Below are 27,984 nucleotides of genomic sequence, written 5' to 3'. Positions count from 1 at the left end.
TACTGATGAATGGCTAGCAAAAATTATAGAATGGAATAAATATTTCGAAATATATCACGATGAATCGTATAAAAAAGGCCCCGGAGTTGTACAGAATTAGTCAGTGGAAACAGTTTTACCTTTTACTTTAATAAAAGATTTTTGTAAATTAAGAACTATAATAAGAATTAATTATAGAAATCTTAAACAAGAAAACTATAAAATATTGAAAAGAATGCCTTCTGAAAATGGTGATTGTCGAAAAAAAATTAAAAAGTTAAGTAAGATAATCACATAATAAAAAATATAGCTCATTAATTTGTTAAATAAATATTAGACAAAAGACTTGTAAATTTATTGACGTACAGTACACTTATTAAATCCGAAAATTCTACAGTAGTTTACATTTAGTAGTAATTTAATAATTAATTAAGAAATTATTTAATATTTTATCGTATTTTGTTATTTGAAAGATCTGTCATGTTGAAGTAGAGGGCTTGCTGTGACGTCACATAGATCCAAGGTCACGCTAACAAATATACGGGATCTGGCTATCCTCGTAGTTTAAAGTCCTTGGTCCTGACTGACTGAGTCACTGATTGATTGATTCATCATCACCCAGAGCAAACCGCTGAACCTAAAGAGGTGAAATTTGGTACACACTTAGGGTACGTCATGAAAACGCACACTAAGAAGGATTTTTCGAAATTCTCACGCGGGCGGGAGAGGTTTTAGTCTTCATCGAGTACTTAGGTGTATTAAATTAATAACATTTAAGACATTGTTATAAATATTTTTATGTATTTCGATTTTAAAAATGTTCGAACCGTTTTAAATTCGAATTTCTTATTGCGTGTTGGCTCGATTATAGAACGATTGTAAACGTTCCAGAAAATTGATCAAATTGATAATAGTTTGTTTGATTCTCGGCAATTTTCATCATTCTCAGCGGTAGGTGTTATATAACAATTACTATGGTTGTTGAAATACTGAATATAAATGGGGTTTGCTTGCAAAATCCGCGCGGGCAAAGCCGCTGGTAACAGCTAGTAACTAATATTCATGTTTTGTTCTATATCTAACTTTATATAATAATACTCCACTCCTTTATCGAGTGTCGATATTTGTATAAATTATATAAATATGAAGTGGTCACAAATCGCGTACTTTGTAATTGTTAAAACATTGTGTCTGTATCCCCTTCTATCTTAGCGCCGCGATTCTTCACTCAGGACTTCAGGCGGCCTTAGTTTATGTTACTAACATCTGCAAGCCAACGTCGGGATATGCTCTATTCTGTACAGTTTTATTTTGGCTAATTGTAAAGGGCATATATATGTTCAACCCACTCTAAAGTGTATACAGGTAGGCCTCCTACAACGCGGTAGATACGTCCCTTGAAAATACCGCGTTGTGGGAAATAGCGTTATAGGAGACACCAACTCAATACAAAAGCTGGGATTCGGTTCTAAAAAGAGAAAAACTTGGCGTTTGAATGGCGTTTTTTGAATTTTTCAAACCAGCCATTGGCAGCCACGAATTTAACACCGGTTTCATCAGCTGACCAATGGCGTAGCGTAATGGGGGCGGCAAAATTTCACAATAAATAATAATAATATCTTGTAAAAATTTGAACCATTTCATTTCATATTTTTTGTCGCACCTACGATTCGGACCGATTGAAATGAGCACGGAATTGTTCATTATTTATTCTGTGACGAAACTGAATTTTAGTCTTTTAAAATTGAGATACCTAAATAAGGGGCCAGCGAAATTTTCCTCCGCCCCGGGCGGCTGACACCCACGCTACGCCATTGCAGTTAACGACCGTCCCATTTGTTTTAAATAATCAAATATTTTTAAGGCTTTGTGTTTAAGTGCGGTTTTATTTAAAGGCAACCGTTTCTTGTTCATATCTTCTACCCATAATATTAGCGCTTGTTCCATTTTTCCCATTATAGGTGCTCTCGGGCTAGCAACATTTTTCGCAAGAATAGATGATCCGGATGCGACCAAATTTCTAATCTTTTCTCCCGATTGCTTAATCGGCCGAATAGTCGACTCGTTTAAATTGAAACGCCTACTAATATCAGCTATCCGCTCGATTTTTAATTCGATCCAAAATTTCTATCTTTGAAGAGTTATAAATTTCCTTTATAACGAAGGTCCTTTCTTTTCATTCGGCATTGTTATGGCTAAAATTTTTTCAATCAGTTTTGTGGACAGTAAAAATCGCAAAAAATAACTTTTCTTCACTATGTTGTTAAAAATATACACCCAATAGAAGTTTATACTGTATTTTGGACCATTTTTGCTGTCCCCACATATTGAAAGAGTATAAATGATGGAAAATTTAGTGATATATTTGAGTGTTTACGGTAACTGATGCACATCTGTCTAGAAACCGGTCTTCCCCTGAAACTTTCAAGGGAATAAATAACACGCCAACGTCGACAAACAACTGTTTTCAAAGACTTTTAGCTCTGTATATTGAACTGTGGCTCGTATCACGTGATCCGTTGCGATTTTTGTTATCCGAAAGATAATTCGTTTCTAAAAACCGTAAACCGCGTTGTAAGAAAATTACCGCATTTTTTCAACTGCGTTGTAGGAGGCCTACCTGTATTCTGTTTGTGCTATGTACTTTTGATTATTGTATCTCCTATGTAATATCTGGACTGTTGCGTCAGTCTAGTAATTGTGATTGTTACCATTATTCGGTTCCCAGACGTCCTCATGTGATCCCTTTTCCTTTCTTCTCCATTCCTCTCCTCCTCCCCTTCCCTGGGCTATAGGTATTGGTAAGGCTGTCTCTTTCACAACTGTCAGCTGTCTGTACCCCCTTTGCTATACACACTGGCAAACTTGTCACGTTTGTTTTTATACTGTTTCACTGAACATATTTTGTCTTGTCACTGTATTTTTACTTGTTCAACAATTATGATGCAGAAGCTCAATGATCCCGACACTTCCCTATTTTCTATCCCTCCCTACTATCACTTCCTCTTCTAATTTCAATTTCATCACTTCTAATTTCTTACAGGTAACGTCTGTGCACATACAGACCACCTCTCTACTCTTTTAATGTAATGAAAATGTGTTGTTCTTACCTTGGCAGAAAAAGTTGAGATTATCAATGCATTGTAAAGGGGAGAATCCACTTATCCAAATCATCAGCAGAATGAATCAATTCAAATAATTGGAGTTCTACTGTATCACCATTGTCTTTATATTCACACAAGAAAGTTTTATTCAATTCCAATACTGCCTTCTAGGTGTGTGTCTTTCAATGAGTATATATTATGTGATGAAACACTCAATCTCTTCCATCTAGTTGATAAGAATGAGTTAACGTAGGTGTACTCTAGGAATGAGATATTGGTTGAAATTTACTGAACTGCCAGTTAACTTACTCAAATGTTGAATATCACAAAAATTTAATTGAAAATACTTATCTACATGAGCTCTATTTTTCTTTAAAATTAAGAAAAACTAAGAAACATTTATTGCTTGGAATCTAAAATGAATATTTATTCGTTCAAAATATACAAGAGCAAGCATCTTCAGCAAACTTCAATTGTTTTAAAAAAAGAATAGTCTGAAAACAGTTTTTTGAAAAATTCTTTGTAAAATCAAATTTGGACCAGCCTAAACAAAAACAATAGCTACACCAATCTCAAATTATAATTAACAATTTCTTTTAATTTGAAAGAAAATATGCATCATATACAGTACATATTGGTTATCTTACACTTCATATACAGGATTTTATATATTAAGGAATACATTGTTTCTTAAATATTTGGCAGACCGTAATCACCCCTTGCCTGTTTTTCCCTTGCTTCCATCCAAGTTTTTGCTATTGTCTTTTTCATTTCGTCATCACCTTCATCATACATCTTTTTCATCAGATTCATCAAACTCTGTCCTGGATCTTCATTCTCATCCATATCTGGCATTCTGAAATAATTTTTTTAACATGTTATAACATTTTTTAAAAACTTAACGAATATAAGAGAGCAATATCTCTTCACAGTTTTAAATAATTTAAAGAAATTTCAAATCTTTTTTATAAAATATTTTCTGCCTGTAAATTGTTTCTAGTTTTATTGTGGGTTTGGCTAGGCCCACATTGAGATAACTAGTGATGAGGATGTGGCCCACATATCCAGGATAGATCACTCCCCAAAAACTTCCTGGGGCTTTTTGACTGCTTGAATTTAATCCCATATTTCCTATAGCAGCAGTGAGAGTTTGAGTCTGGAACCTTGCCTCAGAAATCTTTTACGTGTGGTCGGTCCTGAATATATCAGACCCTGTCCCTCATCATTCAGCTATACCTATTAGGGGCTACAAAAAAAGCTATCTTCGTGCCCATAGGATAGTGTGTTAAAGGAAAAAACTATCACACACAAAAAAAGTTTAAGTTCATTTGTCAGAATTAGAAATTCTCTTTAAAAATTTATATTAAAACAGAAAATTATTTTAATTTTATTTTCTTTCTTAACCAAGCAGTAATTTATTAATTAAAAATTGCCTATAACTTTATTGAATATACACAATTATTTACACTAATGAGAGATTATCTTTACTGTAGCTTCTAAAATTGGAACAAAATTTCAATGCAGTTGATCAAAGTTATAAAAAAATAAAGCATTTACTTTGTTTCGTTAGACTTCCTTTCAGCTTCGGTTATATACTGCCAATTAGACGAGAATTCTTTTTTCAAAAATATTACAACCATATCTGTTTTTGCCTGGAAAATATTATATAATTTCATTTCCTTAAGATAATTTTTCTTTATTTTAATAAACTTTTTCTCGAATAAATCTAAATACATACCTTAAAATAACTTTTATCAGGCATAATTTTTCCCATTAGATTATTAATAGTAAATGTATGATTCTTATTATCCAAATCATAAACATGAAGTTCAACTGATCTGAAACAGTAAAAAATAAAAATCTTATTTAAAAATATCAATTATTGTACTGAAAATCAGAATGAGTTTTTACACATCAGCCAACAATATGTTACTTAAAACAATTTGGAAATAAATAATAGATCACATCTTATAATTCCTTATTAAATAATATTAGATTGAAGAATTAAACACTTCAAGAGTATGTATGCGCACACAGTCATGCAGAAAACAAAAATATAATCATGAAAAATGCTATGTAATTTTGAACTTACTTGTAACATACATAGAACACATGAACTATTTGGATTTTAAATTAAATGTAAGTTAATATACAGGGATGGAAAACCTTTTTGAGTCCATGTACCAAAGTTTTAGACTTCAAATAACAATATTCAAAGAAATGAATACACTTTAATTAGAATAAATGCATTTGTAGATGATTGAAAAAGAATGATCAGGTATAAACTAAAATCATTTGATATATTACATGCCAGATGATTTCTCTGATAAGCTACTTTGGGCACATGTGTCGTAGCTTTTCCAACCCTGAATTAGGCCAATTTAATTAACAACTAATTGGAAGAGATTCTTCCAATTGGTTGTTAAATTGTTGATAGGCCATTAAATCAAATGTCTATCAATAATGAGCTTTTAATGTACAGGGTTTATTAAAATGTTGTTATAATATATGAGTATAAATAAATTAATAATAATTTATGAGTAATTTAAACATCCCGTAACATCTGTTAATTAATTAAAGATATAAAAATAAATTTACAACAAATTGTTTTAATTTGGTTTCTGTTGTAAATCTATTTTAATTAAACACATCAAAAAACTATATAATGTAAGTAATTGTTTTACTAATGCTGGCTTGTAACTCTCGGCATGCTCTATTCGTGAATAAAAAAAATTAAAATTACTTGTCGTACAGGAAAAATTTAATCTATTAAATCTGGGCCTAGTATAAAGCATTACACTTTTCTTTTTTAATGATGCTCTTTACAATAATTTCAATACAAATATCCAGATTTAAAGACAATGAAAATATTCTACTAAGCAAATTAAATTTGCCCTATAGTATATTTTTAATCATATACAATGCATTTTATATGCAAGATAAAACGTAATCCAGTTTCATTACGCTGATCTGACTTTCACGCATTGTAAAAGCATTGAAAATATAGACCCAATAAGACATTGAATTTTTACCATTTATTCCATGATCCCAGAACTTGAGCATTGAAGTATCTGTCACAGTACTGAAGTATTTGAATGATGATATTTACATTATTATTATTTTTGTATAAAATCCTAATTAAATAAATATTAAAATTAATAGGAATTTACATTTAAAATATTCCAGACAAGTTAGTTTTATAATCTTTTTAATCAAATAATTTTTTTATCAGCAGGTAGAACGAAGGATAGCTTGGCAAAAAGAAAAACATGCAACATCGTAAAATAACTTAGTTTTAAATAGAACTTTTTTTTTATAAACACGCACATACAAACACATTCATATTGAAGGACATACTGTAGGTTATTGAAAATGTTTATATTTGCATCACTGACTATCCACGGTCAAGCATTTGTCTGGTTTGTCAACAACCGTAATCCCATTATAAAATGGATTTATTACAAGGAGTATCATAAAATGAACTGATCAATGACAGTTAATATACAATATATTTTCAAAATTTTATTTACAATTTATTTGCATACATTAAATCTAATAAGTTCCAAGTATGAACAATTAGTAGTTACTATATGCATGTTTAATATAGCATAACTTTTAACAGAATCTTGCACAAGCAAGATCCTAAATTAAATTATGCTGAATTACTGAAAAAATATTTTTTTAATACATATATATTATTTTATAAGAATTAAAACATATTTTAATATATTTAAGTGTATATATAACCAAATTGAATTAAAATTTAACAGTAATTTTTCAATAAGTTCAATAGTTTCATTATACTTAATTATGAAATTTTACTTTAAAAAATTATACAAAAAAAAACACAGTATGAAAATAATGAAAATCTTACTTGGTTGTGAAATTTGTTTTGATGTTCTCTGATGGTAATTTTTGAACGTTCTTCAAAGTAACATATAATTTTACAAATTTATCCGACTGGTCCCAACCTATAAATATTACAAATAAATTTTATTAAAACCAATAATAATATTCAGTTTAAAAACTTAAAAGTTTTAATAATTTCTTGATCAAATACAAATTAATAACATTTACAACAGATTTTTGAAATTTTAACAAAATTACACAGAATTAACTGTTTGCATATATTAAAGCCGATAAGTTCATAATTTGAACAGTCAGTAGTTACGATATGATTATTTAATGTTGCATAACAATCAACAGAATTCTGCAAAAGCTAGATTCTGTATTTATATTATGCTAAAATATAGATTAGCAAATTAAATAAAATATCTTATTATGATAAAGTATAATCTGCTTATTGTAATCATGGATATTATTAATAATTTAACTTAAAATACACTTGGAGAAGTTTGAGATATACAGGACTTCTGTAAAGAAACACACTATCAACCACAAGGACACAGTCGTTTCCCCCAGCTTGGAAGTTTTATGTTCACCAACAACTAGCTGATGACATTCCATTTGATGCAAATTCTACATTGTCATCTGTATCCACCAATAGCCAAGTGCTACACCTACTAAGCAGCACGTGCAATTGTAAATGAAGAACTTAAATACGTAGAGTGGATGTCACGCCAACAATTTTACTGATTCGAGAGAAAAATACACTTAAAGAGACATTAAAAAACATTTTAAGAAATGTTTTCATATTCTGTGAGCGCTTTCGACATATTTATAAACATCACCTTCAGGCAGAACCGGAATCAAATAGATTTTCGAACAAGTTTTTAAATTTGAACAAAAACGGCATTAGCCGCTTAGAACATAACAAGTTTAAGTTTAAAGATAAAGTATTAGATTTAAAACACGCGTAACAGCGTCATGCATGCACTAGAGAACAATAATGGCATGAGGTGTTTAGAACATAACACCATCGTGCATGCATCTTAAAGCACAGAAATCAGGAACGGCAATTAGCTGTTTTTAAAAAAGGTTTAAAAATAATAAAACATCATTGTGCAATGCACCTTACTGTGCAGAGAAGCTAGGGGTATAGAAACAGAGCTAATGCAGGTGTTTTAGTTGTTTGTATAGGCTGATCCAAATCCCGGGCAACTCAAGGGTGGGAGAGTTGCAAAGAGACGACAGTGTGGTGAAGAGGGCCTCGTGTAACGACAGGGATGCAGTTTCAATCCTAGAAAAGTTGGGCGTATATTCTATTCTGTTGGAAAACCCAATCTCTGGGGCACACATCCATTATATAGGGACGACCTCCAGGATGCTATCCAGCCGCTTATCAGAGCACCAACATTCTGTCGCAGGGGGCAGCTGTGACACCGAACTGTCCAAGATGATTGTACAGCACCACCACATCCGACTTTGGGACTCTGTGGTGATGCTCAGGTGCGGTGAGGAATGGAATTTGGTGTACATTTCGGAGGCCCTCTTCACCACACTGTCGTCTCCTTGCAACTTTCCCACCCTTCAGTTGCCCGGGATTTGGATCAGCCTATACAAACAACTAAAACACCTGCATTAGCTTCGTTTCTATACCCTTACCTTCTCTGCACAGTAAGGTGCATCACGACAATGTTTTATTATTTTTAAACCTTTTTTAAAAACAGCTAATTGCCGTTCCTGATTTCTGTGCTTTAAGATGCATGTGGATGATATTATGCATATTTTAAATCTAATACTTTATTTTTTAACTTATGTTCTAAGCAGCTAATGCCGTTTTTGTTCTAATTTAAAAACTTGTTTGAAAACCTATTTGATTCCAGTTCTGCCTGATGATGATGTTTATAAATACGTTGAACACGCTCGCAGGATATTAAAATGTTTCTTCAAATGTCCTTTTATGCCTCTTTATGTGAATTTTTCTCTTGAAAATGAAGAATTTTCTTGTAGAATTTCATTATTCCACTTGAAGATGTTTACCTGAAGAAGTAGATGAAAACATTCGTGCAAGTGTTTATTTGCTGGATTTTGCTGACTTTTTGAGTAGTTTTTGTTACTTAAAAAACTTTGCTTATTGTAATAAAAGTTAACATTCAAATTCTTTAAAAATATTCAAAGCATGTCATTTTTGAATATATGAAATCAATTTTAAAAGAAATTATTTATGGAAAAGTTTAAATTTATGTAAACTGTTTAAGAAACTCACTAAGTGTACAATTGTTTTAAATTCAGAAATTTATATTTCTTACCATAATTCACAATTTTGACATTGCACAGTTGCTTAGATCTTTTTTCAGATTCTGGAGAAGTTGTAGCTAAAAGCATTTCTTTTTTCTTTATGTCATTTTGTAATGTTTGTATTTGATTACAGAGAAAATCTTTAACATAAGTTCTTTTTGCTTGCTGACTAAGTATTTCAAGTTCTTCCAAATCTTTTTTCATCTAATATTTTGAAAAGAAAAAAAAATTATTGTTTATGATTAAAAATTAATTAAAATTTGTAAAATTTATAGTTTTATTTAACACTTGAAAATAATCTCAAACAATTCCAAACTGCTTTCTTTTGAAGAACAGGAAAAAAACTTAGTACTTTCATGCTAAATAAATCACTTTATGAAGAAGCTAAAAAAATTAAATTAATACCAGTAATATTCAGGTTGTACTTTTATATAGGTAGCACTCAAGGATTGCTGGGTATTAGGTAACAAAGATATGAAGAAAAAGAGGAACTATGACACTAGCAGAGGAAAGCCAGGTAAAACGGTAACAGGTTTATATATTGCAAGAAATCAGAGAAAAAGAAAACACAGCCGATGCAGACATATTTTGGATTTTTGAAGGTTATACAAACATGTACTTAATATCAAAAATGTATAAATCCTTCCTAACATTGTGGAATTGGTGTCTATGACATAAGAATATCAGCAGATGATAAGTATAGAATGCACAGTGGTTGTTATTAGGGTTTCTCAAACGAGATCCCGATTGTTTTTTTAACCCGGGAAATTCTTCTCATTCTGGGAAATCCCTCAAATTTATTAAAAGTTCACTTGTTTCTTATTTTGTGTTAAGGTTGAGGAAATTTTGCAAATAGAAAGTATAATTAACACATAAACTGTCAGAATACATTTGTATTTATTAATTTTAAAACTACTTATTAGTTTTTAAAATTTTTGTTCATTATGGCATGTCACAAATGGTCAATAATCAGTACGTAGCTTATTTGTGGCAGGACTCTGAAAATTCTTTACTTGTCAGAACCCGTAATATCCGGAACAACTGTGCTTATGCTGTCTTAATTTTTAACCATGCCCGGTAGCTTCGATAACTGCGTAACGTCAGATTGTGCAAATTGGGCAAGAATACAAACGAGTACGAAGTCTGCAAGTATGAAGTTTTTCTTCATAAACCTGATTATTAAAGCCAAACGAACTGCCAAATTATCGGGCTATAAGCTCCATGCCCCTATTAAAGCAGACGAGGTAAACAAATCAAGAATACTAGAGAGCAAGAGAAGTACTACAATCTTGAAGATGAACTCGAAATCTTCCAGGCTACAAGTGAAAAAAACATATAACACCTGTTTTCTCTTAAATGCATTAAAGACAATTCAGCCCACATGAATTGAATCGAAAAGGGTATACTCGGTAGCAGAACTTTTCATTACTAAAATAAGAATCAGATTGACTGTCAAAGTATTGACCATCTTTGCTTTTTAAAATCTTATTATAAAAATTTACAATAATATTTTGTATTATGTTTTATTTAAAAAATGAAAATTACCTCTTAAGTTAGAAGTTTGATCTAAGTTCATTTTTTAAAAATTTTCAACTCAATTCAAAGCATTTTGTTGTTGTTGTATGCAGTTTCCAGCAAACTTTAATAAATTTTTTCTATTTGTGAAAATTTCTACATAATTCAAAGGTAATTTTTAATATACATCTTATTATAATGCTGTATAAGATTATTATACAGCATTATTAATATGATTTTGGAGGTTGCAGAACATATTAAATTACTTTAAAAAATGAAAAATAATTATATCATTTGATTTCATGATATTTTGTATATCTTTAAAATAATTAATTCTATCCCAGGAAATCCCGGGATCCTGGAAAACAGTTCACTTTTATTCCAGAATCCCGGGACAAGCAAAAGACCGGGAAATGAGAAACCCTAGTTGTTATGTAGGAACTCTTCACTAAACTCTCTGGCATTTTATGGATGTGTTAGTTTAATTTTTTTTGTGCTGCCTCTGAAGCATGAGCTGTTTAGCTTGAAAGTACTAAATAAAGCATTTTTTGAATTTTTCTATACTCCTAAAAGCAGTAAGAAATTATTTGTTTGCAAATTCATAAGAATTTTGTGTTTAAATTATTATTATTGATAATAAATGCACATAATACTTCATAAAATTTTTAAAATCCTTTGCAAATCTGAATACAATTTGTCCTCAACTAACATTTTTAGATCATTCTGGCACTTTAGACACAAGTCAATTTTAATGTAACTCAAAGCAATTTTTTTTAATACACTTTGTACACAATCATGAGGAATTGCTGGAAAGTTTAAGTCAGTTTTATGCTTATATATGATTTTCGTTTGATATCCAAATCAATCACCTCACATGGCAAGGCTCTTCCTTTCTTTCATTTGATCATTTTACACCAGTCATACTTATTAGCATTCAAAAATAATTAACAAAAACATTCACAGAGTTATTCTTTGATTAGTTTGTTTCAATGCAAAGTATTTGTTTGCCTAATATATCATATCGAGTTTCTTACATAAAATACTACTTATGAACGGAGAGCTATCTAGTCACAATTTTCCAATAGCACAAAAATTAAAATACAAATGTAACTTAAATAATTCATATTTTACTAATTTAATGCAAATTACAATACCATAATTACTATTAAATAATTGAAAATATGAAAAATTAAGTAATAATTAACAGCATCATCTATTAGAAAAAACAAGACAAAGAGTTTTAAACAATCAACATGTGAAGTACAATAAAAATCAGGGTCTGTCTGCTTGTATCTGACTAAGTTTAATCTAATGATGACTTGAATTAATTTTTTCAACATACAAATACTATAAATAAAAAAAGAAACCACCATTTGATCAATGTTTAAAAAAATAATGGATTTTATTCAGTCATATAATAAACTTGCATGAACACAAATTTCAAAATAAAACACAGTTCAATTTACAATGGTAAAAAACAATCAATCAAAATTTATTAAGGTATTTAATTTATGTATTAGAAAGTCTCAAATCACATTTAAAAGATTTATCCGCATTGAAATTATATTTAGATTAGATATTTGAAATCAAGATTTAAAAAAATCATTGAATTTGAATAGAACGGAGTTCGATAACCACTGTGGTTTAAATATTAGAACAAATTATATACATACAGTAGACCCCCTATAACGCGATAGATACGTTCCGTGTTGTACAAGTCACTTAAATACATGAGCCAATCACAGCCCGGCACGTGGTGCAGTTTAGCGACTACAGCTGTTTGAAAGGTTTTCTTCCATAAAATTAATCGATTCTAGACTAATTTGACCCAACATTTCCAAATCACATATAATTTTTTAGGAATAATCCATATAAACTATGCTATAAACAAAAAATTGTAGGATTACTTACCGAGTGTGCACCGTTCGAAGATGCCATTGCTTAAGCTTGTTTCCGTCGCGGAGTGGCTCATCGAACGGCAGGTGCATGTTTCCTGATAAGTTATTTTTCTGCAAAAAATTTGCTGAACTTTGGAGACATCATTAATATAAATATAAGTTTTATGGATGTTAAATAATAAATGGTTTTTAGTAGGTCCACTGCTCGTTTAAACTCAATGGTTTGTGCAATGTCCGCTATTGGTCCAGACATGAGTTGGCTATGACAATCTGTCTCATTCTTTTACAGTGTTATATGAGCCTCTTTTAGCGTGTTATATGAACACGGTTGCAATTTTTCCGTCGTGTTATACGAATCTGTCTTATATGAACCAGAGTTATAGGGGGTCTACTGTATATATATTTAGCCTTATAATAAATAGGGTTGGCATCAAGAAGGGCATCCAGCTGTGAAACCTATGCCAAAACTACATGGAATGTCTGCTAGACTACAAGTGAGTTATAACTGTGTTAGGACGTCCCCTTGATGCAACATGCAGTCATGTCACCTGAAAACTATGTCAAATGAGCTGGGCTACTGAACCAAGGACAGGTTCAGATAAAATAGTTAGTCCAGAAAGAGAAGAGGAAAAAGACAAGAATAGGTACTTTAAACATTGGAACATTGAATGGGAAGAGTAGAGAGTTGGTTGATATTATGCAAAGAAGGAGAGTGAACATTTTGTGCATGCAAGAGACAAGATGGAAAAGAAATAAAGCTAAAGAACTTCGTGAAGGATATAAGCTGTAAGTGGAGTGAATAAGGGAGGAAGGAATGGGGTTGATATTGTAATTGATAAAGTTTTAAAAGACAGAATCTGTGAGGTTAAACGAAGGTGTGATACAATTATGAGCGTTAAGTTGGACATTGCTGGAATTTTCATTACAATTGTGTGCGTGTGTGTTCCTCAGCCACGTAGTGGACAAGAAAAAAGAAACTTTCAGTCAGATCTTGACCAAGTTATAATGTGTGTTCCCATGAACAAGAGATTAATCTGTGGGGGTGATTTAAATGGTCATGTTGGTTACAGGAAGAATGCAAAAAGAAGAGTTCTTGTGAGGTGGAGTGTGGGAGAAAGGAATGTAGAGGGAGAAAGACTAGTCAATCATGCTGTGGCTTTTGACCTTGCACTAGTTAATTAATTAACACTTACTTTGAGAAAAAAGCAAATCAACTGGTTACATACATGAGTGGAGGTAGATTTAGCCAGATTAATTTTTCTTGTGCCGCAGGAGTCATCTGAGTGAAGTGAGAAACAGTAAGGCGTTAAATGGAGAAAGTGTTGCTGCACAACATATGTAAGGAACCAAGTCCGAGCGTTATTTTTAGTTACTTTTATTTTTGCTTTTTATTATATTTTTGTTTGGGGCTTATGTTTTGTTAGGACGAAGGTTTCCTCACCATTCACCTTAGAAACTTAAAAATAGAAGAGAAACCAACTCACTGACGAGAGAAAAGCGCCATAGTTAAAACTCGCGCTCCCGAGCGGAAAAAAAGTAAGTACGCACCCGAGCGGAAAAAAAGTAAGACCCCACAAGCCTAACTTAAGACCTTGCTAAACCTTAAAGAATAAAAACATCCCGAAAATTGTCAAAAAGAATAATGTAAAAGGTTAGCGAGTATTGTTGGAAAATAGGCTGCCAGACAAACAAGAAAAATTTATTGTTAGCGATAAGTATGTAAATGAGGGGAGTGATCGCACTCAGAATTGTGATGTCATCTCACAGTATAAAGACTGAACCTCAAGTGAAGACGGACGAGGTGAGCTTCTGTTAGCAATGAGTTTGGTGAGCTTCATAGCAGCAAATGAAAGCGAGGTGCCTGATAGGATAAAATAGTTCCAAGGCGATTTTGAAGTTATTCAATTTGTGGATCAAAGATTAGTGAAAGTCTTGAGAGTTGAGGGAAAAGGTTCCTAGTATATTGAGGTGATGATTAGGATCTTTAATTCATAAGAATTATTGTATATAAGTTAAGTCTTTGAATTTTGTCGAATTCCAAAGGGGAATAGAATTAAGTTAGAAAATAGATTGATTTGAGTTTTGTCAGGTTGATTCTTATTGATTTTCATTAAATAAATTGTTATTTGAATTTTACTAAATTTTGTAAATAGTTTATTACTAGAATATTTATTAAATATTTGATTTGTTATTGACTAACTTTGTCATTATTTAATTTGGTGCACGTTTAAAGTCCAGGCCTGGCACATTAACGCGAATCCGCATAAAGTACCCGTTAGGTAACGGCTATTTCCAGCACATGGTCGTGTCGATAATCGTTGTAGAGGGCGGAAAAATAATATAGTACTTTACACAGAGTTCTCTTAGTGGATTAAGACTTTCTTATGAACCACTGTAAGAACTGTGTTAGCCAGATTGAACAAAGGATCAAATGGTGGAGATTGAAAGACAAGGAATTAAGGAAAGAGTTTAAGGTACAAGTGTTAAAAGAAATCCAATTTCTGGATGATGTGCAAACATGGTGGTTGCTGAATAGTAATTGTATTTTGAAAGTTGGAGAAGAGGTTTTGGGAAAAACTTCAGGGAAGAGATTGCCAGAAGGAAAGGAACTTTGGTGGTGGAATGCTGAGGTACAATCTGCAGTTAAACAAAAAAAAAGCAAAGAAAAAGTGGGATTTGATGGGAAGGCCTGAAAATAAAGAAACTTACCATTTGGCAAATAAAATGACTAAAAAGGCAGTGGCTATTGCAAAAGCTTTAGAAGAGGCTTATAAAGTTTTCAAAAGGAAAGGTGGTGAAAGGCAGTTGATAAAAACTGCCAAAGCACGAGATAAGGCATCAAAAGATTTTACCTCTGTTAAACTGATTAAAGATGATAAAGGAGTGGTATTACAAGATTACGAAAGGGACAAGGAAAGATGGGAAGTATATTTTAGGAATTTATTGAATGAAAAAAACCACAGAACTTTATACAACAATGAAGAGGCAAATGAAGGAGTGGTACAAGATATTAGCAGAAAAGAAGTGGAAAGTGTGCTTAGGAAAATGAAGATGGGAAGAGCAGTAGGCACTGATCGGATTCTGGTTGAGGCTTTGAGAGGTTTGGGTAAGGAGGGAATTGATATCCTCTGGGACCTTTGAAGGAGAAAAATTTTTGCAAGTGGTGTGGTTATGCATGAACTTTCTCCTATGTCTCACCCTTCTTCATATGTTAGTTTAAATGATTGGTTGGAGAAAAATAATGTGGTTGGAATATCGGGAATTGACACCAGAGCTTTGATGAGATATTTGAGGCAACATGGATTGCGAAATGGAATGATATGCTCATTGCCAGCACATGACACTGTGAAGAAACTCTGGCAGCAGGAGAAGATCCCAGATGAATGGAGGATGAGCATTCTTGTGCCAATCTTTAAAGGTAAAGGGGATGTACAGAACTGCAGAAATTACAGAGGTATAAAGATATTGTCCCTTACTATGAAGTTTTGGGAGAAAATTGTAGAAAGAAGGATTAGGCAGGAATCTGAGATTAGAGAGGAACAGTTTGGCTTTTTGCCAGGAAGGAGTACAACTGATGCTATCTTTGCTCTAAAACAGCTGATGGAAAGGCACAGGGAAATGCAAGATTTGCACACAGTGTTCATAGATCTAGAAAAGGTGTATGACAGGGTACCAAGGCAAGAGATATGGAGATGTTTGAGGAAAAAGAATGTTCCAGAAAAATATGTTAGGCTCGTTAATCAAGGAAATGTACAAGGGAGCAGAAACCCAAGTTAAGAGTAGTGTGGGCACTACAGAAGGGTTCTTTATTAATGTTGGTTTGCATCAAGGATTGGCCCTTAGCCCTTATTTGTTTGACCTGATAATGGACATGTTGGTGTGTGACGTGAAGGCTCCGTGGAGTTTGCTGTTTGCAGATGATATTGTGCTGTGTGAACTTTCCCAAACCAAGGCTGAGAAGAAACTGGAAGATTGGAGGAAAGTTTGGAAGAAAGGGGCATGAAGATTAGCAGAACTAAAACAGCTTATATGACTCTGAATGGTAGAGATGAGTGTAATATTAAAATTCAAAATGTGCCACTCCCTTTTGTTCCGAGTTTTAAATATCTTGTCGAGACGGGAGGAGGATTGAACTCGGCAGCATAGAATTCAATATGGATGGATGAACAGGTGGAAGCTGAGCAGTGTGTTATGTGACAAGAAAGTTAGCTGCAATATGAAAGGAAAATTATATAAATCAGTTGTTAGACCTGCAATGTTATATGTAACTGAAACATGGACAATAACAAGAGCCAAAGAAAAAAAGATAGTGGCAGTGTAGATGAGAATGTTGAGATGGATGTGTGGAATGTCAAGGGAGGATAGAATAAGGAATGATTTTATTAGAGGTTCTGTTAAGACGGGCCTCTCGAGCAAAAAAGATGCAAAAATGTTTAGGTGGTTTGACCACGTAGAGCAGTGTTTGTCAACCTCTAACAAATCGTTGCCCCCTTCAATAAAACCGTTACGTAGTATCGCCCCCCTTCACTTCAAAATTCCGATGCCGAGGGCCAAGGCTAACGCCAAATTCGTACCGCATTGAATAGACTATTGACTAGTATAATGTTAGTTGTTTAATTATTGCACAATATAATGAATAAAATATCTAATTATTCTTAATATAATGTTTTACGATATCGCCCAGAAAATTGTTTTTTGCCCCCAAAATATAAATTGTTACAAATCGCCCCCTCAACATGGAAAAACGTCCACGTGGGGGCGATATCGCCCCCGTTGAGAAACACTGACGTAGAGCAAAGGAGTGACAATTATGTTGGAAAGAAGATTGGAAAACTGGTAGTAAAAGGAAAGAGGAAAACCAAAGATGTGCTGGAAAGATAAGGTGGAAGAAGACTTGAACCAGAGGGTTCTTAAGAGAGAAGTCCTTGATAGGGAGAAATGGAAAAAACGTATTAGAGAAGGAAACGCAGACTCCACATAAAAATGGGAAAAGGCAAAGATAAAGAAGACGATATCTGAAATCAAGACTTGAAAATCAAATACATTATTAGAATTGAGTAGAAAAATAATTAACATTTTCTTCAATATTGTTACAACAAACAACAAAATTCTAGAAAAGATTTCTTTTCTAGAATTTTGAAAATGTGAGAACTGAAATTATTTTTGTTTGTGTTTAGGTAATTTCTCTGATTAAATAATGAATTAAAATATAAAATATATTTATTAAGTTATAACAAATAACATTTATTTTGGATGTAACTGATGATTCAAATGATGATGATTATAACTGAAAGAAAAAAAAGCCGATAACTTCTAATAGTCACAATCTGTTATTTGATTTCTTATAATATCTACTAACAGAGAATCAAAGCAAAAATAAATAAATAATATATTTATTTAAATAATAAAATATTTGTAAGTATAGTTAATTTGACAGTTTCAAACAAAATGTCAACATTAACGATACAAATTTTATTTAGCATAATTTTTAACAAGATTTTTGAATAAAAACCTGTGGTTTTATTATGCCAAAATTACGAATAAAAACAATTACAGTCAGATTTTTCTACATTAAATAATAAAAATTAACTTGAAAAATCTTAGTCAGTGATTATTATATCAAACAATCACTAAATTTTGTCAGAATTTAGAAATTACAAAATGAACTACTTGTTTGAATCAAAGATTCTAATATTAAATAATACATTTAGTAAGACTTATGGCTACACATATGAAACTTATTTGGATCAGGAAAGAGGTGTAATGATACTCTTAACTTATTGTGAGAGAAAGAAATTAAGAATTATTTCTTTATATCAAATCTTAGTTTAGTTTCGATTTTCAATAGTTTAAATAGTTTTAATACAGTCGACCCCCCTATAACATGGGTTCCTATAGTTCGGATTCCTACATCATGGCGAAAAAATTGCGACAGTATTCGTACAAACACGCTAAAAAAAACTCCTATAATTTGGTAAAACATCATCGCTGACTCGTCTCGCAACAGGATTGTACAAACTGTTGAGTTTAAACGAGCAGCGGACCTATCAAAAACCATTTATTATTTAACGTCCATAAAAATTATATTTATATTAATGATGTCTCTAAAGTTCAGCGAATTTTTCACAAAAAAAATAATTTAGTAGGAAGCACGCGAGTGCCATTCGATGACAATCTCCACGACGAAAACAAGCTTAAGCAACGGCGTAGTCGAACGGTGCACACTCGGTAAGTAATCCTACAATTTTTTGTTTGTAGCATAGTTTATATGGATTATTCCCAAAAAATTATACATATTTTGGAAATGTTGAGTTGAATTAGTCTAGAATCAATTAATTTTACAGAAGAAACCTTTCAAACAGCTGTAGTCCGTAAACTGCATACGCGCCGGGCTGTGATTGGCTGGACTCCTAGAAGCTGGATTCATAAAAACAGGAACATATCTACTGTGTTATAGGGGGTCGACTATATTTAAATAATTTTAAATAGTTTAAATATAAAGCATTCATATTCTTGCATACATACAATGATCAATTTGGAATTTTTTATCAGCAAAATGAGAGAGAAAGATTAACTAAGTATAATTTTCAGTAACAAAACACTGTGCTCGCATGTATAAGTCCAAAAAATGCTTCCTTTCAAAATTATAGCAATTTATAATTTTTACGTAATACAAATCAATAGTAATCTACAGTTTTGATGTCTGTATTTTCAAGTGACATTTTAAATGTTCTTTAATACAATAGACTGTTACTCAAACTCAGTAATGGCAGACATTCATTTTATGTAGCTTAGTTAATGGTAATACATGTGAAGTGCAATGACTGCACGAAGAATTTTTCAAACTGCTGTAACCTGAAAAAAAAGCATTTTCAAACCTACAATATATACAGAATTTAATTTTTATGACTCATAGAATACACTGTTAATGTATGGTGAAACCTCTCAAAAACACATTGTATCTCTACTATACATAATTCAAATATACTATATTTCTTCAAAAAAAAAATATTTGACTATTATGAATAACAAAGAAGAAAAAATTAACTTTTAGAAATCCAACACATTTATTATCAGATAAATGTTTTTTGCAGTTATTTCATTACATCCAGATCAAATTACACAATTAAGTTAATAGTATAATTTGATCTGAAGAATTTTGTTTCCTTCTTAATCATCAATATATCTTTACAGTTTTATTGTTAATTTTTAAAACATAATAATATATTAATTTTGAATTTTATTACTTACTTCTTCCAATTTAGACATTTTTGAAAATTGTCTAGAGTCTCTTTATTCAAAAGCTATAAAAAAAACAAATTAACTTCAGTTATATAATATTCAGATATAATTAGTTCATTTATTGTAATGATAAATCTTAACCGATTCAGTAATTATACCATTTATTCTAAATTTCTTAAGATCTAGTCAAAAAACCACATTCCACTGCTTTATTTGGAGTTCCGTTATTACTGATTTTCATATATCAAGCATTTTTTGAGCTGTGCTCCATCATCAGAGTTCATAATAAATGTAACAGCACTAGATTCAAAACTGAACTGGACTAGATCAAACTGAAGTTTAAAAATACTATTGTTTTTCCATAAGAAAATCAATAGAAAGATTTATAATTGAAAATTTAAAGCATTTTAATTAATGAAGTAAAATATATTTCTTTCAAATATTATGAAAGGAAACTTTAATTTGTTGCTAATTCAGAGATCAATCAATCAATAATCCATAAATATAAAGTGCTACCTGAAAAAAAAATTGTAAACAGCAAAATGATTTCAAATTTTTAGGATAAATTAACATGATAACATGATATTAATAATATCCATGTTAGGTTGTCAAAACAAAAATAACCACTAGAAACCAATAACTCAGATAAAATGGATGGCCTTGGCCATTTCAGATTAAAAACTGAAAATATGATTTATATTATAATTTTATACCTTAGTGAATTTAATCATACACAACAAAAATTTTTACAGGCTAATAAGCTAATATTAAAAGAATTTTAACAATTAAAATGTGTATTGCTTTAGTTACATTTTAATTTCAACAATTTATCTCAAATTGAAAATAAACAATAAAATGTAAGAGAATGATGAAAAGTAAGAGCAAAATATATATTGTTTTGTTGCCTTCAATTATTATTATTCCGAACATAAATAATCACTAACAGGTTTTTAATAATTTAATTTCAGTATAAGTTTTCTGATATAAACTTCAATTACTACTAATTTTATATTAATCATCATTAACACATTTTAATAAGTTATACTAAATAGACCTATTGAAATAGTTGAGGTTTATAAAATGACAAAGTTAAATATACATAGACTGTTTTTTTTCTCAAGCTATGAAAAAAAAAAAAAAAAAACAAGTGTAAGTAACAAAATGAATTTATTACCGAAAGTTAGGTACAAACATTGTTACTTTTTGACACAATCACCCTGAAGATTGAGGAATTTGTCATATTTGTATGTGATCGTAGGGTTGGTGTCTCGTTGACACCACAGTGTCTCGCAGGACTCAGAAATCGCAACTTTACATCACGTGAGTGGTTGGATTCGGAGTAGAGGTGAGGAGAGAGATGAGGAAGTGATTCACTCAGATTCCATATTAACTAACAATAACAATTTTAATTATAACAAAAGAAAACACAGATATACTCGATATCAAGCATGACTAACGTTCCCCTTAATTATTACTAGCCCGTTCGAGAGAGATAGTTACAAACGAATTGCGTGTTGATAAATACCTTGTAACTGAGTCGAAGATTTGTTATAAGATGACTAAATAAACTGTAGATGGAATGTTCGAGGTTCGATGAAATTGTTCTGGGTATTGTTCGGTAACAAGAACACTGCGGTGTGGAGGCACTAAGGTGTGCATATGTGTCAGATATCCTTAAAGAGGCATGGTCTTTTTCACGGTATTAATTCTTGAGGAGGCAACTTGGGAGGATGACTTCTGAGGAGGTCCATGAGGATGACTTTCCATGAGGTCAGGAGGTTGCTGTTAAGGACCTAGCGTCCAATACTAGAATTTTATCGAACGTTCCAGGTGACGTATTAATGACTAAATGGATCCTCCTCAACAAGGAACCAAATCCATGGGGAATAATTTTTATGGATTTTAGCCTAACTTGATAAAATGATCGAAGTTAGACGATGGAATTCCAAAATAATTATTTCCCATGGATTTGGTTCCTTGAGAGGAGGATCCATTTAGTCATTAATACGTCACCCGGAACGTTCGATAAAATTCTAGTATTGGACGCTAGGTCCTTAACAGCAACCTCCTGACCTCATGGACCTCCTCAGAAGTCATCCTCCCAAGTTGCCTCCTCAAGAATTAATACCGTGAAAAAGACCATGCCTCTTTAAGGATATCTGACACATATGCACATCTTAGTGCCTCCACACCGCGGTGTTCTTGTTACCGAACAATACCCAGAACAATTTCATCGAACCTCGAACATTCCATCGACAGTTTATCCAGTCATCTTATAACAAATCTTCGACTCAGTTACAAGGTATTTATCAACACGCAATTCGTTTGTAACTATCTCTCTCGAACGGGCTAGTAATAATTAAGGGGAACGTTAGTCATGCTTGATATCGAGTATATCTGTGTTTTCTTTTGTTATAATTAAAATTGTTATTGTTAGTTAATATGGAATCTGAGTGAATCACTTCCTCGTCTCTCTCCTCACCTCTACTCCGAATCCAACCGCTCGCGTGACGTAAAGTCGCGATTTCCGAGTCCTGCGAGACTCGGTGGTGTCATATTCTGACATGGTGTCGAGACACTGACCTTACAGTCACATGTACACAAGCTTTTTCATCCCCTTGTCACAGAATGTTGCCACCGGTGACTCGAAATGAGCCCTAACTTTGTTTTGAAGATCATCATTACTCTCGAACCTCTGCCCTCCTAGCCACTTTTCCTGTTCAGGAAAGAGGTGAAGTTGCCCGGCGCTAAATCAGAGCTATATGCTGGGTGTTTGAAGATGGTGAAGACTTCCACCAAGCTTAAACCTTTTTATTGTGTGAAGACTTCCATCTCTTCCTGAACTGAAAACGTGGCTAGCAGGGCAGAGGTTTGAGACTAATGACAATCTTCAAAACAACATTGTTAAGGCCATCTCAATTCACTAGCTGCAACATTCTATGACAAGGGGATGGAAAAGCTCATCCACAGATATGACAAATTTCTCAATCTTCACAGTGATTATGTCAAAAAGTTTGTTTGTTTGTTAAGTTATGGCAATTAGGGTTTCTCATTTCCCGGTCTTTTGCTTGTCCCGGGATCCCGGGATAAAAGTGAACTGTTTCCCGGGATCCCGGGATAGAATTAATTATTTTTAAGGTATACAAAATATCTTGAAATCAAATGATATAATTATTTTCCATTTTTTAAAGTAATTTTAAAGTTCTGTAACCTCCAAAATCATATTAATAATGCTGTGTAAGGTCTATAGGCCTATAATAAAAATTACCTTTAAATAACGTAGAAATTTTCACAAATAGAAAAAAATTAATTAAAGTTGCTGAAATTAATTAATTAATTAATTAATTAAAATTAATTAAAGCTGGAAACTGCATACAACAACAACAACAAAAAAAATGTTTTGAATTGAGTTAAAAATTAAAAAAATGAACTTCTAATTTAGAAGATAATTTTCGTTTTTTAAATAAAATATAATACAAAATATTGCAAACTTTTATAAGATTTTAAAAAGCAAAGATGGTCAATACTCCAATAACTCACTCTAATTCTTATTTTAGTAATGAAAAGTCTTGCCACCGAGAATGCCCTTTCCGATTCAATTGATGTGATTGGAATAGTGTTTAATGCATTTAAGAGAAGACAGATATTATGTGTTTTTTCACCTGTAGCCTGGAAGATTTCGAGTTCGTTTTCGAGATTGTAGTACTTCTTTCGCTCTCTAGTATTCTTGATTTGTCTACCTTGGCTGCTTTAATAACGGCATCAAGCTTAGAGCTCGATAATTCGGCAATTCATTTGGCTTTAATAATCAGGTTTATGAAGAAAAACTTCATACTTGCAGACTTTGTACTCGTTTGTATCCTTGCCCAATTTGCACAATCTGGCGTCAGGCATTTATTGAAGCTACCGGGCATGGTTAAAACTCAAGACAGCGTAAGCACAATTATTCCAGATATTACAGGTTCCGACAAGTAAAGAATTTTTATAGTCCTGCCACAAATAAGCTATATATTGATTATTGACCATTTGTGACATGCTATAACGAGCAAAAATTTAAAAAAACTAATAGGTAGGTTTAAAATTAATAAATACAAATGTATTCTGACAGTGAATGAGTTAATTATGCTTTCTATTTGCAAAATTCCTCAACCTTAACGCAAAATAAGAAAAAAAATGAATTTTTAAGAAATTTGCGGGATTTCCCGGGATAAGAAAAATTTCCCGGGATATTTCCAGGGTTAAAAAAACAACCGAGATCCCGGGATCCCGTTTGAGAAACCCTGATGGCAATGCAACATTTGGGCAATCTGCGTAGGGGGTTGCCTTTCGGGAGGTCTTTTAATTAAGGGAAACTGGCCCCTATTTAGGCATTAAAGACGTGGAGAAAACCTGGAAAACCATGTGGCAAGCCTGTCCAAGTGAGGCACGAACCCACAACAGAACTCCCAGTGTTCGGAGTGCGAAGACCACTTGGCCACTGGTGGGCCATGTCAAAAAGTAACCATGTTTGTACCTAACTTTTGGTAATAAATTCATTTTGTTATTTACACTTGTCTTTGTTTTACAAACCATTGATGCTTGAAAAAAAGCTGCCCTCATACTTCTTTGAATGCAAACTAATATTTTTTTATAACTGATGCAGTGGTGGATTATGAGACAATTATATGTTTGCACTACATTCTTTCCATTTAACTTTTACATTTTATTTATTTTCTTAACACAATGTTGTCGTTGAGAACATATCATATAGGAACACTTTCAGAGGAGAAAGGTTGTTTTATTGGTGTGAACGGATATGCATTTCGGGCTTAATGCCCCTCTTCAGTCCTGAGATAGTAACAGTTAAACCAACATGATTCTTTAGGAAGATATACATGTAGTTAAAAAAGGAAAAAAAGGAGCTAAAAGTTCTTTTGGTTCCACACATATATACATTAGAATAGTATAACATGTGCTATAGGGTGTGAAATAATTCTGATGAGATGTACAGAGAACATAGACAAGATATCTTGTCTATGTTCTCTGAAGAGAGGCGTTAAGCCCAAAATGCATATCCGTTCATACCAATAAAACAACCTTTCTCCTCTGAAAGTGTTCTTGTGTAATATGTTCTCAATGGCAACATTGTGCTAAGAAAATACATATAATAGAGAACAAGAAGCAACCAAGATTTTACAGTTTATTTTTGTTTGTTATAATGATTTTCTTCCAAAACAATACAAAATGAGGTATTAAAAAATAAATAAGTCTTGCTTACATCATCTTAGGATACATGATCAAGAGATTCATTTTGATAAAATTTATACAGGGCTATCAGCTTCTTGTGATATAAATTAGCCGGCATAGCTAAGTACTTAAATGCAGGAACTATTCTATTCTCAGCACCGGGATGAAAATGACGTCACACTATCGGAACCTGTGACCGGTGCTCTATGCACACACATGTGACATCATTTTCATCCCAGTGCTGAGAATAGAATAGTTCCTGCATTTAAGTACTTAGCTATGCCGGCTAATTTATATCACAAGAAGCTGATAGCCCTGGTTAAATCTAGAGCCAAACTACGGTTCCTTACGGAGTGTAAGAAGAACGGACTTCTACCGATAAATTTATAAACATTTTAATGTCTTATCTCTCCTAATTTTATTAGTCTGCACACTTTTAATATTAATACTTGAGTAATCATTCAACCATCAGCCAAATTAATTGGGCAAAAATTATGTTACAAATATAATTAGAAATTACATGATTTGAACAAGCAGAGGTAGATGTCAGGTGCCATCTCTTCATGAAAGTAGTAACTATAATTTAATTTTAAATTTAGAATAGTCTGGAAGAAAGAATTGGCCCAAACTATTCTAAATTTAAAATTAAATTATAGTTACTACTTTCATGAAGAGATGGCACCTAACATCTACCTCTGCTTGTTCAAATCATGTAATTTAATATTTTTAGCATAATTTCTGCAGATTAATTTGGCCGACGGTTTGATTGTTCATCAGGTTCTTGGAATGTTTATATGTTAATACTTGCAGTTCTTCATTCTTTTGTAAACCATATTATTGGCTTAACATATCCCAAAGGACTTTTTTCTACAGATATTTCAAGTCCAAAAATTGACTCCTTAATTCTTTGTCAGCAGTTTGCTGATAACGAATTAAGGAGTCAATTTAGGTCATAAAAATACTTTTTTGAGATGGTTCATGTCCCATACTTTCTTCCATAATAAATCTAAATTAGTTCAAAATCAAAGGTTCAGAAATGGTAAACAAAATTTTCCAAAAACCTAAAAAATTTAATCCTTATTATATGAATAATTTTAGTTTGACAATTCAACTTTATTTTTAATTATTTTACATAAAATTGCTTTTATCTAATATGTGAATAATTTAAAGTAATGCCATCAATATTTATCTTGTAAAGGATCACATTTGAGACTTATCCATTTGACTTTTTAGTTATATAGAGTCAATTATTTTTGTTATTTGCTTGATCAATTGACACAAGATATCACTTGCATCAGATTAGCTGACATTTACTGGAATGCAACTAATCCAATCTTATGAATACAAAGTTCATTCATCCAGTGGTCACTGGCATAATTTTAAGAAATAGCCAAACATCTGTAATAAAGGACCAAGGGGCAGAAACCTTAAAATGCCTTTTCTGGTATAATAAAGTTATAATTGTCAATTACTAGTGTGTTCTTTGTATGATTTCAGCAAAATTTATGCTTATCACTGAAGATCAACAATCCTTAGATCCATCACAAGGAGGAACTAGAATCTTACCAAAACATTCTTGAAGTTATATGCAATTAGGAACTGAAAATATATGTATAAATATCATTACAATATTTTCTTCACAATCATTGCTCAGTTATTGAAGAACGTTGAAAGTATTTTCACAAAAAACCACAAAAAAGAAATTCTTTATAAAAATAATTTAGTACATTACAGGTTTTTTTAAAACTCTTTCTGCCCAGTGGATACTAAGACGGCCTCTTTAAAGCCCTCTTAGTACCCAAGCCCATTACGGGTTTGACCAGGCCCAGAACGGGGCGAGGGCCGAAATATATCCGGACGGACCACCCCTTGAAAAATTCTCGAGGAGTTTTCGACCCCGTTTGGATTCGTTCTCGGGTCTCCCACGGCAGTAGGCCTCGACCGTCCGGCCGTCCAAGTGCACCAAGTGCACCAAGTGCACGGGTTAGAATTCAAGCAGACGTTTAATTGTTTTACAACCGGTGGTGGACAATAGGAGGAAATGAAACAAAGGAAGGTCATTCTGGAGTTGAGTGGAAACCAAGCTGACTAATGACTAGTTTAAATTTTATATTCTATCTGTGTTGGGTATTCACATTTTTGTAGCTGAACCGTGTCTGCATTTAATAAAGAGATTTTGTGTGTTGTTTGACCTACAAATACTCTTAGTGCAAAGGGTTAAGCACACATTTGTACCAATCCTCGGAAGCCATGTTGGAAACAGGAAACATTAGTGCATCGGCTCTGATATTTCTGCTTAACTTCGTTACGAGGATGCGCATTGTTTAAAATAATCGCCGAAAATTGCATTAAAAACGAAAACGCAATACCAATCATATAATCAGACACGTGATTCATCATCATAACTAATATCAAACATGGCGTCGAAGTGACGGTAACGTCTAGCGAAAACACAGAATCATCTGTAACAAAAAATATCTCTTTTTAAAACCAGTGTTATTTTTAATTAGCGTGCCATAATCACACAGATAAGGTAATAGTCTAAAGTACAGTTTGAAAATATGTTATATTGATCGTCTTCAAAACTAAAACACAATAGGCACGTGTGAAATGAATTACATATATATATTTTAAAAAATGCAAATCTACGATACTTACACTAAGTTTTAATATCACAATTTGAAATAAACTTGTTAATTTAAATATAAGAAGTTCTGAGATGTTAAAGGTTCTCGTCGCACATGCAAATAAAACAAAGAAATCGCCGCCGCCACTTACAGAAACTTCTACCTACTACGCCCCCTACTAACAAATGTTTCTCTACGCTACTAAATAAATGTTATATATTTTATAAATTTATTCGATTTTAAAATTATATA

The 27,984-nt window shown here is 32.3% G+C and overlaps 1 protein-coding gene across 3 annotated transcripts; it reads right to left on the bottom strand.

Moving 5' to 3' along the window:
• Positions 1–3,489: 3,489 nt before the first annotated feature.
• Positions 3,490–27,901, bottom strand: LOC111632510 (calcyclin-binding protein-like). Of its 3 annotated transcripts, XM_023376943.1 has the most exons (8): positions 27,764–27,901; positions 27,475–27,567; positions 19,889–19,941; positions 9,236–9,428; positions 6,958–7,054; positions 4,822–4,921; positions 4,641–4,735; positions 3,490–3,939 (listed from the first exon to the last, which is right to left on the bottom strand). In XM_023376943.1, exons 3-8 carry the CDS (start codon positions 19,904–19,906, stop codon positions 3,774–3,776), a joined length of 669 nt encoding a protein of 222 aa, XP_023232711.1. In that variant the 5' UTR covers positions 19,907–19,941; positions 27,475–27,567; positions 27,764–27,901; the 3' UTR covers positions 3,490–3,773. The 3 variants fall into 3 exon arrangements, with proteins under 3 accessions (XP_023232711.1, XP_023232710.1, XP_023232709.1); XM_023376942.1 differs by lacking the exon at positions 27,475–27,567; XM_023376941.1 differs by lacking the exons at positions 19,889–19,941; positions 27,475–27,567; positions 27,764–27,901 and adding an exon at positions 12,651–12,804.
• Positions 27,902–27,984: the final 83 nt, after the last annotated feature.

The sequence above is a fragment of the Centruroides sculpturatus genome, unplaced genomic scaffold (assembly GCF_000671375.1).
Source record: "Centruroides sculpturatus isolate CEXI.00-Female unplaced genomic scaffold, Cexi_2.0 scaffold612, whole genome shotgun sequence".
Taxonomy (NCBI): domain Eukaryota; kingdom Metazoa; phylum Arthropoda; class Arachnida; order Scorpiones; family Buthidae; genus Centruroides; species Centruroides sculpturatus.
The sequence above is the reverse complement of the archived record's forward strand: the minus strand, read 5'-3'. Positions and strand labels throughout refer to the sequence as shown.

Excerpts from the sequence above, each read along its gene's own strand:
- LOC111632510 (XM_023376941.1), bottom strand. The coding sequence starts at position 12,677 with ATGGCATCTTCGAACGGTGCACACTCG. Across the intron at positions 7,055-9,235 it reads TGTCAAAATTGTGAATTATG|GTTGGGACCAGTCGGATAAA; the intron begins GTAAGAAATATA and ends TAATATTTATAG. Across the intron at positions 4,922-6,957 it reads AAAACAAATTTCACAACCAA|ATCAGTTGAACTTCATGTTT; the intron begins GTAAGATTTTCA and ends TTACTGTTTCAG.